The 15,057-nt window shown below is 39.1% G+C and overlaps 1 protein-coding gene and 1 long non-coding RNA gene across 3 annotated transcripts; both read left to right on the top strand.

Moving 5' to 3' along the window:
* The first annotated feature begins 3,951 nt into the window (after window positions 1-3,951).
* On the top strand, window positions 3,952-7,785 carry LOC128791425 (beta-microseminoprotein-like). Of its 2 annotated transcripts, XM_053949082.1 has the most exons (5): window positions 3,952-4,067; window positions 5,361-5,441; window positions 6,044-6,146; window positions 6,448-6,550; window positions 7,415-7,785. In XM_053949082.1, exons 1-5 carry the CDS (start codon window positions 4,065-4,067, stop codon window positions 7,542-7,544), a joined length of 420 nt encoding a protein of 139 aa, XP_053805057.1. In that variant the 5' UTR covers window positions 3,952-4,064; the 3' UTR covers window positions 7,545-7,785. The 2 variants fall into 2 exon arrangements, with proteins under 2 accessions (XP_053805057.1, XP_053805058.1); XM_053949083.1 differs by lacking the exon at window positions 5,361-5,441 and having other exon boundaries at window positions 3,958-4,067.
* Window positions 7,786-10,214: 2,429 nt separating this feature from the next.
* Window positions 10,215-13,545, top strand: LOC128791890 (uncharacterized). Its single transcript, XR_008432209.1, has 4 exons — window positions 10,215-10,328; window positions 11,180-11,279; window positions 11,596-11,698; window positions 11,852-13,545. It is a non-coding gene; the product is annotated as an uncharacterized LOC128791890 (long non-coding RNA).
* Window positions 13,546-15,057: the final 1,512 nt, after the last annotated feature.

The raw sequence follows: 15,057 nt of genomic DNA, 5'->3' as shown, positions 1-15,057 counted from the left end.
ACATGTGCTGTCACTGGACCAGCACAGGGGCCTGAAATCGCCAGAGGAACTTCCCCCCTCTGCTTGGTGTTCATTGCTGGTTAATGCAATGACAGAACACACTGCTTGCCTATTAGTGTATTTATTCATTTCAGGGAATTCAATGTCAGGCTTCCTATAAATAATTCATTATAACTCCCAAGAAATAAGCAACTATGTTTACCCATGCCACCTAAAAAGACCTTGCTATATTAATTCAAATTATTTACTTCAATAAGCTGTGCAAGCAGTAAAAAATTAGCCAGTCTGATAAATTCAGTTCAGGTAACTAGAAATTAAGGGAGAAAAACAAAACCCACAGCACAACAGCTAACCCTATAAATGAACCTGGACTCAGACACATGACTTCATTTGTGGTTTGATCCTTCTTTGATCTGGAAAGTTCATGTCTGGTGGTAAAATCATGGGCTTGAAGAACAGGCATTATTACTCTGGAGATCCTTGGTGAGGTGTAGGAATACCTGCTATGTCAGGAATAGGGGAACTTGACTTCTGTGTTGTCTCTGGTTTCTGAATTCCTCTAGGTCATAAGCTCTGAAACTTGAAATCTCTGATACACTTAAGGGAGTCACCCAAAATCATGTATCAAGTAAGCATCAGAATGAAGAAATAAAAAAAAAGTCCTGAATCACAGTCCCATGGTTTTCTACTTTAGTCTTTCGCAAAACTTTGAAACTCATTGGACTGATGAAGTAGTGTTATCCTCTCACTTTTGTAAACAGATCAAGAAATTAAACTTCTCATATTAGTTGAGGTATCATAGTTGATAAAGCAAGATAGAGACAGGATGTCTGTGAACTTATGTTCCAAGTGAGACCCAGGAAAGCCTTTCACCAAATATATGCTTGAGAACAAAGAGTGACTCCACTGCAGACAATGGAACTATCCAGAGGGCTCAAACTAAGGATATACATTAGTGCTTTGCTTGACCCAGGCCCTAAGGTCTAGTTTGAAGGCTGCAGAAGTTAAGGGGAGTTTTCCAGCTTTCTTTAGTAGGGTCAAACATACTTCAGCTAAAGACTGTGTTTCATATTGGAGGTTTAGTTATCTGCATGACTTAATGCGCAAATATTTACCTGCATGATGTTTGCAAGTTCTATAGAATCAGGAGTGAACTTTGCAAAAAACTTATTCTCTCACTGGGTATTAATCCACCACAAGGACAGTAGCTTTTTTGATGGAAAGTAAGAACACCAGATCATAGAATGGTTTGGGTTGAAAGTGACCTTAAAGATCATCTAGTTCCAACCTCCAGCCTTTGGCAGGGACACCTTCCACTAGGCCAGGTTGTTCAAAGCTCCATCCAGCCAGGCCTTAAACACTTCCAGGGATGGGGCATCCACAAGTTCTGTAGGCCACCTGTGCCAGTGTCTGACCACCCTCAGTAAAGAATTTCTTCATAATAACAATTCTAAACATGACCTCTTTCACTTTAGAATCATAACCCCTTGTCGTGTCCTCATCTTTCCTATAATTCCCTGTTAAGAACTTTGCATGCTCTCGTGAAATTAGTGCAGTGCTATGGAAGCAAACAAAAAGTGTATTGAAAAGAGGAATTCACTGGAGATGTAGCCAGATCTAAGACTTTAGGAAGGGACTAAATTCTTTTAAAGCAAGATCTGTGTATCCTCAGGCCAGAGGTTGAAAGGCACCCAGAAGTGTCAGCCTACAGCAGACAGTCTGAAGCACAGCTGGCAGGGCCCCAGCATCTTTGTCAAGAAATCATTGGCAGAAGAATGAAGTGTCATGCATAACAGGCACCTTGAAAGCAAAACCAGTCTTGCTTTGAGGTCTCTATCAAAAAGCCACAAAAGAACTGGCACAAAATTTCCTGTTCAGCCCAGGGTGACCTGGTAGTAGCAAAGCCTGCACACAGCAGGTGAAAGGATGGGAATGCTTTTTCAGTGGTACAAGATGTAGGATGGTGCACATCACCTATAGTTTCTCTACATTTGTGTGAAAGCCTTATATCAAGAGATCTGGGGAAAGATACGCAATCATCATTGACAGAGTTTGCAAACTACACTTAATGTGCCAAATAACAAATAAGTCTGGTCATCTTAATGGTGAAAAACTGTGTTTACTTAGTTCATGCTTTAGATAGCTTTTGGGGTCTTTTTCATTTTGGAGGAACAGGATTTTTTAACAACTCTGTAAAGCATAAAACTTGTATTAACAACAGTGACCCTGAGAAGAATTAGGGATGAAAAGCAAGTGTCTTCTATGTAGAACAATATGGTGCTTAAGACAGCTGATGAGGAGCCTGGATACATATACAGGAAAGGCATCATGTCCTTCATAGTATCTGAGGTTGTTCCCACAACACTTACATGCTTTTATACCTTGTTTTATATTCAGATTTGAAATGAGAGACTGTCAGGTTGGAGACTGTGCAGAGATGGGTGGCATGAATGAAAATAAATTTGTGCTACAGAACAGAAGATGAAAACTGCTACACTCAGCTGAGAAAAGTTGTAAGCTGACTCAATATTCTGTAAACACAGACAAGAGGAAGAGCTGGATGAAAAAGTACTGTTATCTACCGTGCCAGAAGCAAAGGATGAGAAAGGATATTTACTGATTTTTTTCAATGAAAACATGACTATCTTTAAATTTAAGTTTTAAAATGTAGTGATTATTTCAGAAAAAAACCAAAAAAAACCCAAACAAACAAAAAAACAAAAACAACAAAAAAAACCCCACAAAACAAAACAAAACAACAAAAAAAAACCAACAAAAAAACCAAAACCAACCAAACAAAAAAAACCCAAAACCAAAAACCAAAACAAAAGCCAGGTGTTTAGTCAGACAATTGAATGCTTAGGAACTTTTAATCAATTATGTCTTTCTTACTAAAGAATTATCAAACCTGCACAGACTTCAGCTTTAGCATTTCCTCCAGGGAGGTCATGGAATTCTGTTGTGATGTACTTTAATTTCTTCTGCTCCTGCTGAATTCTTTGGGTCAAATAAGTTATTATTAGTATGCAGCAATACATAATGCATAGGAAAAAATGACAACTTTTCTTGCCACCATTGAAAAGCATATAACTCTGTATTTAATTTACTCTTAAAAAAAAAGTCCCAAATGATTCAGCTTATTTTTTCAGTCTCTAAACCTTATAATCATAGGCTAAATTTCCTGCAGACGATGAAAAGCCTCCAACAGGAATGAGTTTCAAATTGCTTGGCAGTATCTGTAGTGAAGTATTTTAAATATAGATAGGGCCACAGGTGTATAGTGCTTTCTGAAAAGAGGTTGTAGGAGCAAGAGAAAACAGAGTATTTGATTATCACTCAAGTTTATCACTTCTTGGGAAAGTAAACATTTAAAAGAGATCACATAGTCTACTATAATTATTCAGGTCAAAGCCAGAACAGTTCCACAGGAGTAATAGCAGGTTTTGATTGGAGAGGAATTTTTTATTTTGGTGGAGGAGAAAGAGATGTTGTAATAGGATCCAGCTTCAGCTAGGGTTTCAATGTTAAGAGGTTCTGATCCTGGTAGTGGCCAAGCACCTTTGGTTATCTTTCAGTGCACACCACAGCACTAACAGTGAGTATGCAGAGATCTGGCCAAAGCTCCATTTGCTATTAACACCTAATGCACTACCCAGCATGTTCCAGCCCCCTGATAGCAGACAGGATTTTGCATGCATTTCTGCCCCACCTAAAAATTTGGATAATACTGTCTACAGTTTAGCTATCAATATTTGTATTCCATCAGAAAGGCATTTCTTCCTATCATAATGCTCCCAAGGAATACAAAGTTCTGGACTCAGCAATTTACCCAGGTCAGTGCTCTACAAAACCAAACATTTTCTCATTGCCAGCTGGAAAAAATTCAGAGATTTCTTTGGATATTACAAAATAACTGCATTTGCATTCAGCAGGCTTTCCCCCCTCCACCTAGACTTGAATTGCACAACATAAAGGCAGCATAAAATATTTGCTCTCTGATTCCACATAAAGAACTTCAGCTTTCTCTGGAAACTTAGAACTCTTTGGAAGCCAAACACTCCACAATGGTAAGGCAAAGATTGGTTTGGGTTTGGGTTTTTTTGTAATGGGGATACAGATAGGTATTTGCTTTAAAACGGCAAAAGGAGAGCATTTAAGAGAATCATCCAGTTACACATTTTAAATGTGGCTATATTGTATTTCCAACCTGTAAGATGCAAAGACAGGAAAACACTTCTGTGAAGATTACTGTGAATTTTATTCTTTGCATTGTAATTCTTTGCAAGAAACTGTACAGATATCTCTTACTCTTTCACTTGCTGTTATCCTTTCCTCAGAAATGTTGGTGAAAACATTCAGAGTTTTGCAAACATTCAGGACCATGCTTTTAAACTTGTAAATGTGAAGTACAGTTTAAAATATTGTCATTTAACAAAGGAAAAAGTGTGTATATTTTGTCCAGGTATTTTTTCTGTTCTTCACTTTTGATTCCTCAAATTGTGTCCTGTTCCAGCTCTTCAAGCCTCCAAAGGTGTTTGCAGAATCTAAATCAACAGTTAGGTAATGATAAATAGACCAACAAAGTCCTATGGCCTGGTTCTCCTGTAATTTGTGCTCACGTAATCCCGAAGGCACAGACATCAAGAAGTACCTTTGATGAGCATCTCAGGAATGGCATAGGTTCTACAGAGCAGGCAGTAGTTTCTATAATAGATGTTTCATAAACAGGGGACAAATTACCATTTGCTTCTTTCTCTGTTTAAGCTTTTTTGCCAAGTTTGTGTTACTTAGCTGACAAATCATTTGCTTGTTGCAGATAAAGCACATTCAGACTCCTGACTGAACACCACAGATTCCCCTTAGGTTTCTCTTTAGTTTTTGTGGAAGGTTCTAAACTTTGATCTTTAATGAGAGGAGCATGCCCTAGCTCATGTAACTGGCATTTCCAGGAGTAGCATGATAAGGAAAGTGTTGGAGGGAAAAAAAGATAAAATATTAACAGAAGACAGCACAACACATGAAGGATTTTTGTATTTTCTATAAAGACATGGGTGACATTGCATGGAGTATCTCTGTTGTTGCAAACACCTGACCCAGGCACCATGGAATAGCACACTTTAGGGGTTTCAGTCTTTAACTTCTTTCATTCTAGCTATGGTGATCAGCATGACAACTGTCTCTGTTCTAGCCTAAAGCCTCAGGAACTCCACATCACAGAACCACAATGAAAATGAAGCATTACCCCCTTCCCAGACCACTCCATAAACCCTCCTCTTCCTTGCTTTCACTATATCTTAAATTTCACTCAGTCCCATAACAAAGCAGGACATCAAGGATTAAAATATCAAGTTTTTTTCCAGAGCAGACAGAGGAGTTTCTCCTTGGCTCACCTCCTTCCTGAGGCTCAGAATCTTTCAATGTCTTATGGCATTGTGATTCAAGTAAGCCAAACCTCTCACTGCTACTTTAAACCCAGTTTCAAGCAGCAACAGTCTCAGCAATATCTTCCAAAGTTCAGAACAGTAACTTGGAAAGATCTACTCATTTCAAATCCTTTCCTGTTAGTCTGCAAGAGCTATTAAGAAAATTTAAATAACGTCCTCCATTGCTTCTCAGTCTCTGGCTATTCCGAAACTTTTCCTTTAAGTTATTCAGCTGGAGCAACCCATCAAAATAAACCTGCAATGGGATGCTCAACAGAGATTTGCTAGAGAAATAGCTAAAGCTGACTCAAAGGCAATAAACAAAGTACTGACAAGAGCTTGGCTGGGCTTTCAAGTTTATAATACTATTGAAGTTTTGTGTGATTTCTAGAGACTGTATTTTGGCAGGGAGTGATGCTGCTGACACGGTAATATGTCATTTTGTATCTTCCCACCTAAATGAAAAATGCAGGGAAATATCTTGAGTGTACTTTTCCACTATTTTCATATACACATAAGGTTACTTTTAATTTTGCTTCAGGTTCAGTGACAGCTTTTGAAAAGAGAGCTAATCAATGTGGATTAAAATGCATGGCATGAGCTCTGTGTTTCTTTTACAGAAGAGCTTTCTGGCTTTCCTTGTTGCAATGGGCATCATCGTGACCCTGGGTGACGCATACTGCTGGAGGAAAATTCACAAGCCAGGGGAGGTGAACAAAGAAGGTCCTCTGACCTGATGGTCTGTGAGAACTTGGCTCTATGTGGAGCTGCCAGGAAGGGCTCCAAATACAAGGGAGGGGGAAGACATTGGAAAAACACAAATAGGGGGCTCCAGCAGCAAGTTGCTAAAAGTAGGGGAAAAGCAAAATCTTCCCCTGGGCTGTGTATGGTTGCAGCAATATTATTGCAATTGGTGGTAGGTTGCTACTGCTATTCCAGCACATGGAGCTCATTCAGGAGTTGACACCTCCTTTTTAGGTGGAAGCTTAAGGAACATGTTCTGGTTTGCTGCTGTCTTATGCAGGCTGTATGATAAATGGAAAACTGTATCCCTTTGGACACATTGAGAGGACAGAAGATTGCTACAAATGCGACTGCAGCGAAGGTGGAGTGGAATGCTGTTCCCTGTAAGTTTGAACTTCTTGCTATCATCATTGCCTGTAGGATGGCCACAGCTTTCCATTGCTGGGGATAAATGGGTTTGTAAGGGCATGAGAGAGCCTTTTCTCACCCATGTCACAGAGTTAGTGAAAGCCACATATAGCTCTTGATTGTTTGGATCCTTAGCTCTGTTTGCCTTAGCTCATTTTCTGCTGACTGGAAGTGGACACAAGCCTTTCCAGGCACATCCAGTTGGTGCTTGCCTTAAATTTTTAAGGAATTTGTGAACCCTCTTTCACTGCAGCTGTCTTTCATTAGCTGAGAAAGTGGGGGTAGGGAGGAGTGAGTTAACTGAAGTTTCCCTAAAGAGCTTATGGTGATCTGAATCCCTTTGCTGAAATGCTTTTCTCCAGTGAATATGCCAAACATAGAATGACAAGGCTTTGCTCTGAAGTATTTCTCCAGCATTCTCCTTTCATCCTCCTGCTTTCTCAAAGGCCCAAAATACCTCAGTGATGATCTTTGTCTTTATTTAGGTGGCACAGTCTATCAGGGAGCAGCCACCACATCCTATGCAAACTGGAAATAATGAAAAATTAAAGGAAAAAAGAGAAAAGATGCCAAGCCCATGCTTATGTCACTGCAGAGTGCCATGCTAGAAATACCTTTGCTAGTGCTGAGCATCCTGGAACATCTTCACAGTGCAAAGCACAGGGCATCATTTGAGGCTCTAGAAGCTGCAGCTGTGTGGTACTCAAGCTAGCTCAGCGGCCCTTAGCCATAGTTTCAGACCTCTCTCACTCAGCTCAGTAGTTCAAGCTATAATCACTGAAGTATTGAAACTTTTATTGCTCTCAAGCTAACATTTGTTTTCTCTTTGCCACTGACAGCTTTCACACTCCTGTTGCTTTTGACAAAAAGAAATGTAAAGTTGTTTTCAACAACAAGAGCTGTGACTATGATGTGGTGCAGAAGGACGACCCCTCAAAGCCGTGTTTTGTCTATTCTCGTGTGGGCTAACACCTGCTCCAAACCTCTCTGCACTGTGGAATTCCTCTCCTTCCTTCAGATACTTTGCCATCACAGAGAAGCATGATGACACAGAAAATCTCATAAAAGAGAGCATTTCAGTAGCTCATTTTGAACCTCCTAATTGTCCTAATTCAGCACACAAGATGCATAATCAGATAGTGTCTCGTTTCTGTCATTACTGCATTTGTTGACTATAATAAATTATGATGAAACATCCATAAATGCTTCATATTGATGTTTTGTTTTTTGCAGTGACATGGGGAAATGCCACCTTCTTTGAGAAAGAAATGCATTTGGCTCTCTACTCTGACACACTATGCACCAGTACCCTGGCACAAGCCACTGTCATGCTTTACAGGTTCTCTTCTAGCCAGGTGTCAAAATCCATTATCATTTTGAAGTGATGCACTATTTGGGACATGCTGTACAATGGCTCCTATTCAGGGTGCATGGACTTTGGGTAAGACCTGTGCTGCTAACATGTCAGAAAAGTAAGTGAGGATGAGAGATCATCATCCTCTTTTTCCCATTTTTCCCTTATTTTCATCAATGTCATCACCCAACATTGGCAGTGACCATTCATGTCCATTGCCCACTCTGACCAGACCTGAAGTAAAGCAATGTTAAACTTTAAATTTAACATTGGTACTCTGGCTTGTCCTCTGCCAAGCCCTGATCCTGCACACACTGTGCTGCTTTAGTGGTTCTCATCCACTCTGAAGAAGGGATCTAGATCAGCCCCTGGAGACATGCTTCCTCATGGCAGCACCGCTTGAGGTACTAATAATGCAGATGCCTTCTGTCTCTTCAGTACAACTATTCCCCACATTCACAGGGGAATGAAGTTCAGCTTCAAAGCAGGGCTTGGAAATCAAATCTCCCACCTGGCAATGCCTAGTGTCCTAAATCTGCCCACATATATGAGACCAGACAACAAAACCCTGTTAAATGCTGCCTCTACATGGAGCTCTCCGCTTCAGAATTGGATATTAAAAAGCCACAACAGTCTGTAGTTAAATGTTACATGGTTTGAAAAGAAACACACCTTCCAAAACAAGTGGATTATTTAATGAAGTTCTATGATCACAACAAATCTGCTGGCTTGTAGAAGTAAGAGGTTACACAGAGGTGAGCATTCTTAGTGCAGGGATCCTCATTTGGCCCCAAATCAAGAGTCAATCTACATTTATTCAGCAGGGGTATTTCCTTCACAAGACAATCTATCTCAAGCTCTGTGAGCCATTATTAAAATCAGAAAGATTTAATGTGGTGTATTTTCTCTGGCTTTGGTAATTTGCTTATGAACTTTTTTTTTTTTTTTCCTAAGACCTGCAAGTAACACACCTTGGTTTGGGGAAAAAATCCTGGTATTTTGCAGGCACTGGTATTACATACTTTACCTTTTAAAGTTCTATGTGCTGCAGGCTGGATATCAGTCAATAGCTCTGTGTTTCTGTACAACTGGTTCCTGTAAGGATGAAAAATATGAGAATAAAGAGTCAGCTCAGCTTTTTCCAGTATAGACATTCACATATGCCTTTTTAAAATCTTGACTCCCATTCACTGATTCCATCCTATTGTTCCACTAAATGGAGCATGTGAAAACAAACATTCTCACATTGCCTAATGTTCTAAAGTGAGTTTTGCCCTAAAGGTTTTTGTGTTCTGCAGGAGAGGAACAGTTTTGAAACTTGTCCTGAATAACTTTTCTGTTTTTATGCTAGTTCATGTCAAAATTACACAGAACACAGCCTCAGCTGATACACCTGAAGGAATGCTCCTGCTTAGAGAAAAAACAGCCACAGCTTCTAGGGGAAGTAATATTTTGAGCATGGAGATCAAAGACTTCCTACCTAAGTTGCTCACAAAACTGCTTCTTGAGAAAATATGGCATTCAGAATTTATGGGTTTATTAAAATTTCATTTCAAAAAATAAAGAATATAATGAATAACAAAACTAGGACTTTCCTAATGGATTACATTTTAATTTGAAGCATTGAGATGTGCAGACATCAAGATTAATATCTAGCTTGTTGTAGCCTGGAACTGTGCCATATAACAGTGAAGTATTTCAGAATTCCAATTTTTTTCCTTAGCAAAGCGTCACAATTTAAGTGAGAAAATATTCCTTCTAAACTTTATGAAAATTAGTTTATTACCTTATATCTTATTTTAGTGGAGAAGAAAGAGATGTTGTAATAGGATCCAGCTTCAGCTAAGGTTTCAATGTTAAGAGGTTCTGATCCTGGTAGTGGCCAAACACCTTTGGTTATCTTTCAGTGCACACCACAGCACTAACAGTGAGTATGCAGAGATCTGGCCAAAGCTCCATTTGCTATTAACACCTAATGCACTACCCAGCATGTTCCAGCCCCCTGATAGCAGACAGGATTTTGCATGCATTTCTGCCCCACCTAAAAATTTGGATAATGCTGTCTACAGTTTAGCTATCAATATTTGTATTCCATCAGAAAGGCATTTCTTCCTATCATAATGCTCCCAAGGAATACAAAGTTCTGGACTCAGCAATTTACCCAGGTCAGTGCTCTGCAAAACCAAACATTTTCTCATTGCCAGCTGGAAAAAATTCAGAGATTTCTTTGGATATTACAAAATAACTGCATTTGCATTCAGCAGGCTTTTTCCCCTCCACCTAGACTTGAATTGCACAACATAAAGGCAGCATAAAATATTTGCTCTCTGATTCCACATAAAGAACTTCAGCTTTCTCTGGAAACTTAGAACTCTTTGGAAGCCAAACACTCCACAATGGTAAGTCAAAGATTGGTTTGGGTTTGGGGTTTTTTTGGGTTTTTTTTTTTGTTGTTGTTGTTTTTTTTTTTTTTGTTTTTTTTTTTTTGTTTTTTTTTTTTTTTTGTTTTTTTTTTTTTTTGTAATGGGGATACAGATAGGTATTTGCTTTAAAACTGCAAAAGGAGAGCATTTAAGAGAATCATCCAGTTACACATTTTAAATGTGGCTATATTGTATTTCCAACCTGTAAGATGCAAAGACAGGAAACATCTCTGTGAAGATTATTCTTTGAATATCTTCCAATAATAATAATCTTCCAATTATTCTTTGAATAATCTTCACAGAGAATCTCTGTGAATTTTATTCTTTGCATTGTAATTCTTTGCAAGAAACTGTACAGATATCTCTTACTCTTTCACTTGCTGTTATCCTTTCCACAGAAATGTTGGTGAAAACATTCAGAGTTTTGCAAACATTCAGGACCATGCTTTTAAACTTGTAAATGTGAAGTGCAGTTTAAAATATTGTCATTTAACAAAGGAAAAAGTGTGTATATTTTGTCCAGGTATTTTTTCTGTTCTTCACTTTTGATTCCTCAAATTGTGTCCTGTTCCAGCTCTTCAAGCCTCCAAAGGTGTTTGCAGAATCTAAATCAACAGTTAGGTAACGATAAATAGACCAACAAAGTCCTATGGCCTGGTTCTCCTGTAATTTATGCTCACGTAATCCCGAAGGCAGAGACATCAAGAAGTACCTTTGATGAGCATCTCAGGAATGGCATAGGTTCTACAGAGCAGGCAGTAGTTTCTATAACAGATGTTGATTCATAAACAGGGGACAAATTACCATTTGCTTCTTTCTCTCTACAGAAGAGCTTTCTGGCTTTCCTTGTTGCAATGGGCATCATCGTGACCCTGAGCGGAGCAGACTGCTATGCTCTACTTTGAGATCCAGAGTTGCCCTACAGAGGTAGAAACAAGGAAGATCCTCTGACCTGATGGTCTGTGAGAACTTGGCTCTATGTGGAGCTGCCAGGAAGGGCTCCAAATACAAGGGAGGGGGAAGACATTGGAAAAACACAAATAGGGGGCTCCAGCAGCAAGTTGCTAAAAGTAGGGGAAAAGCAAAATCTTCCCCTGGGCTGTGTATGGTTGCAGCAATATTATTGCAATTGGTGGTAGGTTACTACTGCTATTCCAGCACATGGAGCTCATTCAGGAGTTGACACCTCCTTTTTAGGTGGAAGCTTAAGGAACATGTTCTGGTTTGCTGCTGTCTTATGCAGGCTGTATGATAAATGGAAATCTGTATCCCTTTGGACACATTGAGAGGACAGAAGATTGCTACAAATGCGACTGCAGCGAAGGTGGAGTGGAATGCTGTTCCCTGTAAGTTTGAACTTCTTGGTATCATCATTGCCTGTAGGATGGCCACAGCTTTCCATTGCTGGGGATAAAATGCACAAGAACCTTTTCTCAGCCATGTCACAGAGCTAGTGAAAGCTCTCAAGCTAACATTTGTTTTCTCTTTGCCACTGACAGCTCTCATAGGACCGTTTCTTACAACAAAAAGAAATGTAAAGTTGTTTTCAACAAGAAATGCTGTGACTGTGATGTGGTGCAGAAGGACGACCCCTCAAAGCCGTGTTGTTTTGCCTCTTCTTGTGTGGGCTAACACCTGCTCCAAACCTCTCTGCACTGTGGAATTACTCTCCTTCCTTCAGATGCTTTGCCATCACAGAGAAGCATGATGACACAGGAAAATCTCATAAAAGAGAGCATTTCAGTAGCTCATTTTGAACCTCCTAATTGTCCTAATTCAGCACACAAGATGCATAATCAGATAGAGTATCTCGTTTCTATCAAAAGGTCATATTCATGTTCTTAATTTTAGTTGTTAAGACTTTGTGTTTTAATTGATTTACAGATGTTTAGTTAACTTTTAAATTAAGTAGGATTTTATTCTACTAGTTTCCTTTGTTCAACCTGTATTTATTTATTTTTTTTTAATTAGAGCTTTATAACCTGTAAGGTCCCAAGAGTTTCTGTAGAATCTGGGTGCCAGTTTTCTTACAGATGAAGATGACTTTGTTAGTGGAAGAAGATTTTTGATTTGCTGGCAGCACCAGTAAAAGTGTGAATGAATGACCAAAAAAAGAAATCTAACACAGACTTTGAATCTCTTGAGAATATATTCTTTATGGTTCTGGGACTGGGAAGAACCAGCATATTTGTGTGATTAGCACATTCTTCCAGAAGTTATCTGTGGGTGGGAAAACCCATCTTCCACTGCAAGGGCACCTCCTCCACCACTTGTACTTGAAGCAGAATCTGAACAGCTCAGCACAAACAAGAGCTGACACTGGAGAAGAAAGAAAATGAATTCTGATGGGTTTACCAGGCCAAGGAAATGTAGAGCCTTGTCTCACAGACTCCAGAGAATAGACTGTATTCACTGAGACTCAGAAATTGCATATAAATGTTTTCAAAAAGACATTTTTTAGTCTCAGTGTGCAATGGTATTGGTTTTTCTATTATCAGAGTAGCTGCCAATACTGAAACTTCCTTTTTTTTCTTTCTCCTCTAAATAAAAGTAATTTAGCAATGAAGCTCAGGAGTCTTTAATCTCCCTTGCTCAGAGTGGGGAAATGGTCAAGAACATTGCCACTGGTAATTTTTACTTGTTTTGGATTTTTTATTCATGAGATTATCCATCTGCAGGAAAGCAAGCTAATACATCACTCATCCTCCGTTATGATTTTTTTATTATTATTATTTATGTACCACCAAAAATTAATGAAATGTGTAGGGCAGGAAGGGAGAGGTACTAGTTCTGTTTTCCATTCATCACAGCAATGAGATTAAAGAAAAACTTATTCAATTTTGGTAACTTCCTCAGAAATCCCATCAGAACTTCCTCTCCAAATGATGAATATTTTTGTGTTGGTAAAACACTGGAGAATAAGTTTTTCCCATTTTTATATCCACAGGTTAGACGATACAAAAGCTCCTTAAAAACAACCCATTATTGTCAGAGTAAGTCCAAATTTCAGATTCTAAAGATTTTATAACACTCAAATTCAATCTGTTGATACCTATACAATCGGAGAATCATGACAATACCACACATATATTTAATCTGCAGCATATTTCACATTTTAAGGATTTCAAAAATAAAATGCTAGCTGTCATTTTGTGAAAAAGATTTCATTAAATTTGTTGCATTTTCTACCCTTTTTCAGGTGGCCATTCCTTTTTGCTTTCTCAGAGAGGGGGAAAGCAATTCTTCTAGCTCAAGTTTGCTCTCAGAAAGGGATAAATTACTTTCAAGAAGTATTCCAAGACATTGTGGGGGTTTTACAGCAGGGTTTCCTGGGCTTACATCTTCACACCACTGCATAGTGCATACTGTTATTACAAACTAAACAGCCTAAATATAATTCTGGTGAAACCTGCCAGAGATGCAAGTCACAAAATCTCTCATGGTGTTCTGTTCTAGTTCCTGCCCATCTCAATCAGACAGGAAGGGTGTAGGACAAGAAATGGCAGGAAGCAGGATTTTACACATTACAGAGGAAAACAGCAAAGAAAAAAGAGAAGAGGTCCCAAAAGCAAAGATATCCTTTGGATTTGGCTGAAGAATTCTGTGGTTGCCCTCACCATCCCAGTCTGTTCTGAATCCTGCAGCAGTAACTTCCAATCATGGCATTTAGTCTTCATGGAATCAGTAACTAACAAGTCTTAAAAATGGAAAAAAACTCATTCTCTCTACATAGAGCTGAAGTATAGTGTAGGTGGGATATACACAAAATTAACTGAATTTCCCCAGAAATAAATCCAAAGGATGCTGAACTAAATAACTCTAGGTATGAAATTGAAGTTAAGCCTTCTTTCATTTTGTGTATGCATGGACAGCTTGCATTCAAGATGAATGAGTAGATGATTTGCTACCACCTGGAGGACCAAAGGCATGCTCCCAATGCCAGTGTGGCCAGAGCACTGTCCACTGTTGCACCATGTAAGTTCCACAAAAGCAGAGGCACTAGTGGACAGAACAACAGCAATGCTCCAACTGGCCACCCTCCCTATAGCTAATTCCTTAAGTCATGGCTCCACAGAAAGTCTTTTTTACAGACATATGGTCTTCATTTGCTTAATCAGCTGCAGGGCCAAAATAACAAGCTGTGTTTGTAATCACTGTAGTTTTTTTCAATTTGTGGAATAATCTTTTCTGTCATTTTTCTGGTTCACTGAAGACTTCTAAGACTTTTTTTTACTACACATCTTGAGATGGAAGGTAGAAGTACAGGATATTTAGCTTTTCCCATAAGCTGGAGATACCTTTTTTCCCTAATCTGCCACTCCTATTCATTTTGATTTACTGCCTCTGGACTTTTGTTCTCGCTGGTACAGTATCTGTGGCCATCTCCCTCAGTTCTACCTACACTTCAGAGATGGATGGAGGTCTCCTCATTGCAAGCATGGTCTGGTATTTGTGATTGGCCCTTTAGATCTTTTTGTCTGTCTCTATGTCCCTTGCTTAGCACTGATCCTTCTTCCTGGGATCATGATCTGACAGGATTTTCCAGGCTAGCTGAGAAATTATCATGTGTTTTAAAAATACATTTGCACCAAGATAAAAAATTAGGTGTTTCTCATCCCACTGAAACTGCATTGAATTAAAACTGAAATTGGACTCATGGATGGGGACTTGGCTAGACATGGAAGAAGGCAAGTGTGTTCAGATC

The sequence above is a fragment of the Vidua chalybeata genome, chromosome 8 (assembly GCF_026979565.1).
Source record: "Vidua chalybeata isolate OUT-0048 chromosome 8, bVidCha1 merged haplotype, whole genome shotgun sequence".
NCBI lineage: Eukaryota > Metazoa > Chordata > Aves > Passeriformes > Viduidae > Vidua > Vidua chalybeata.
This window is presented reverse-complemented; position numbering and strand designations above follow the sequence as displayed.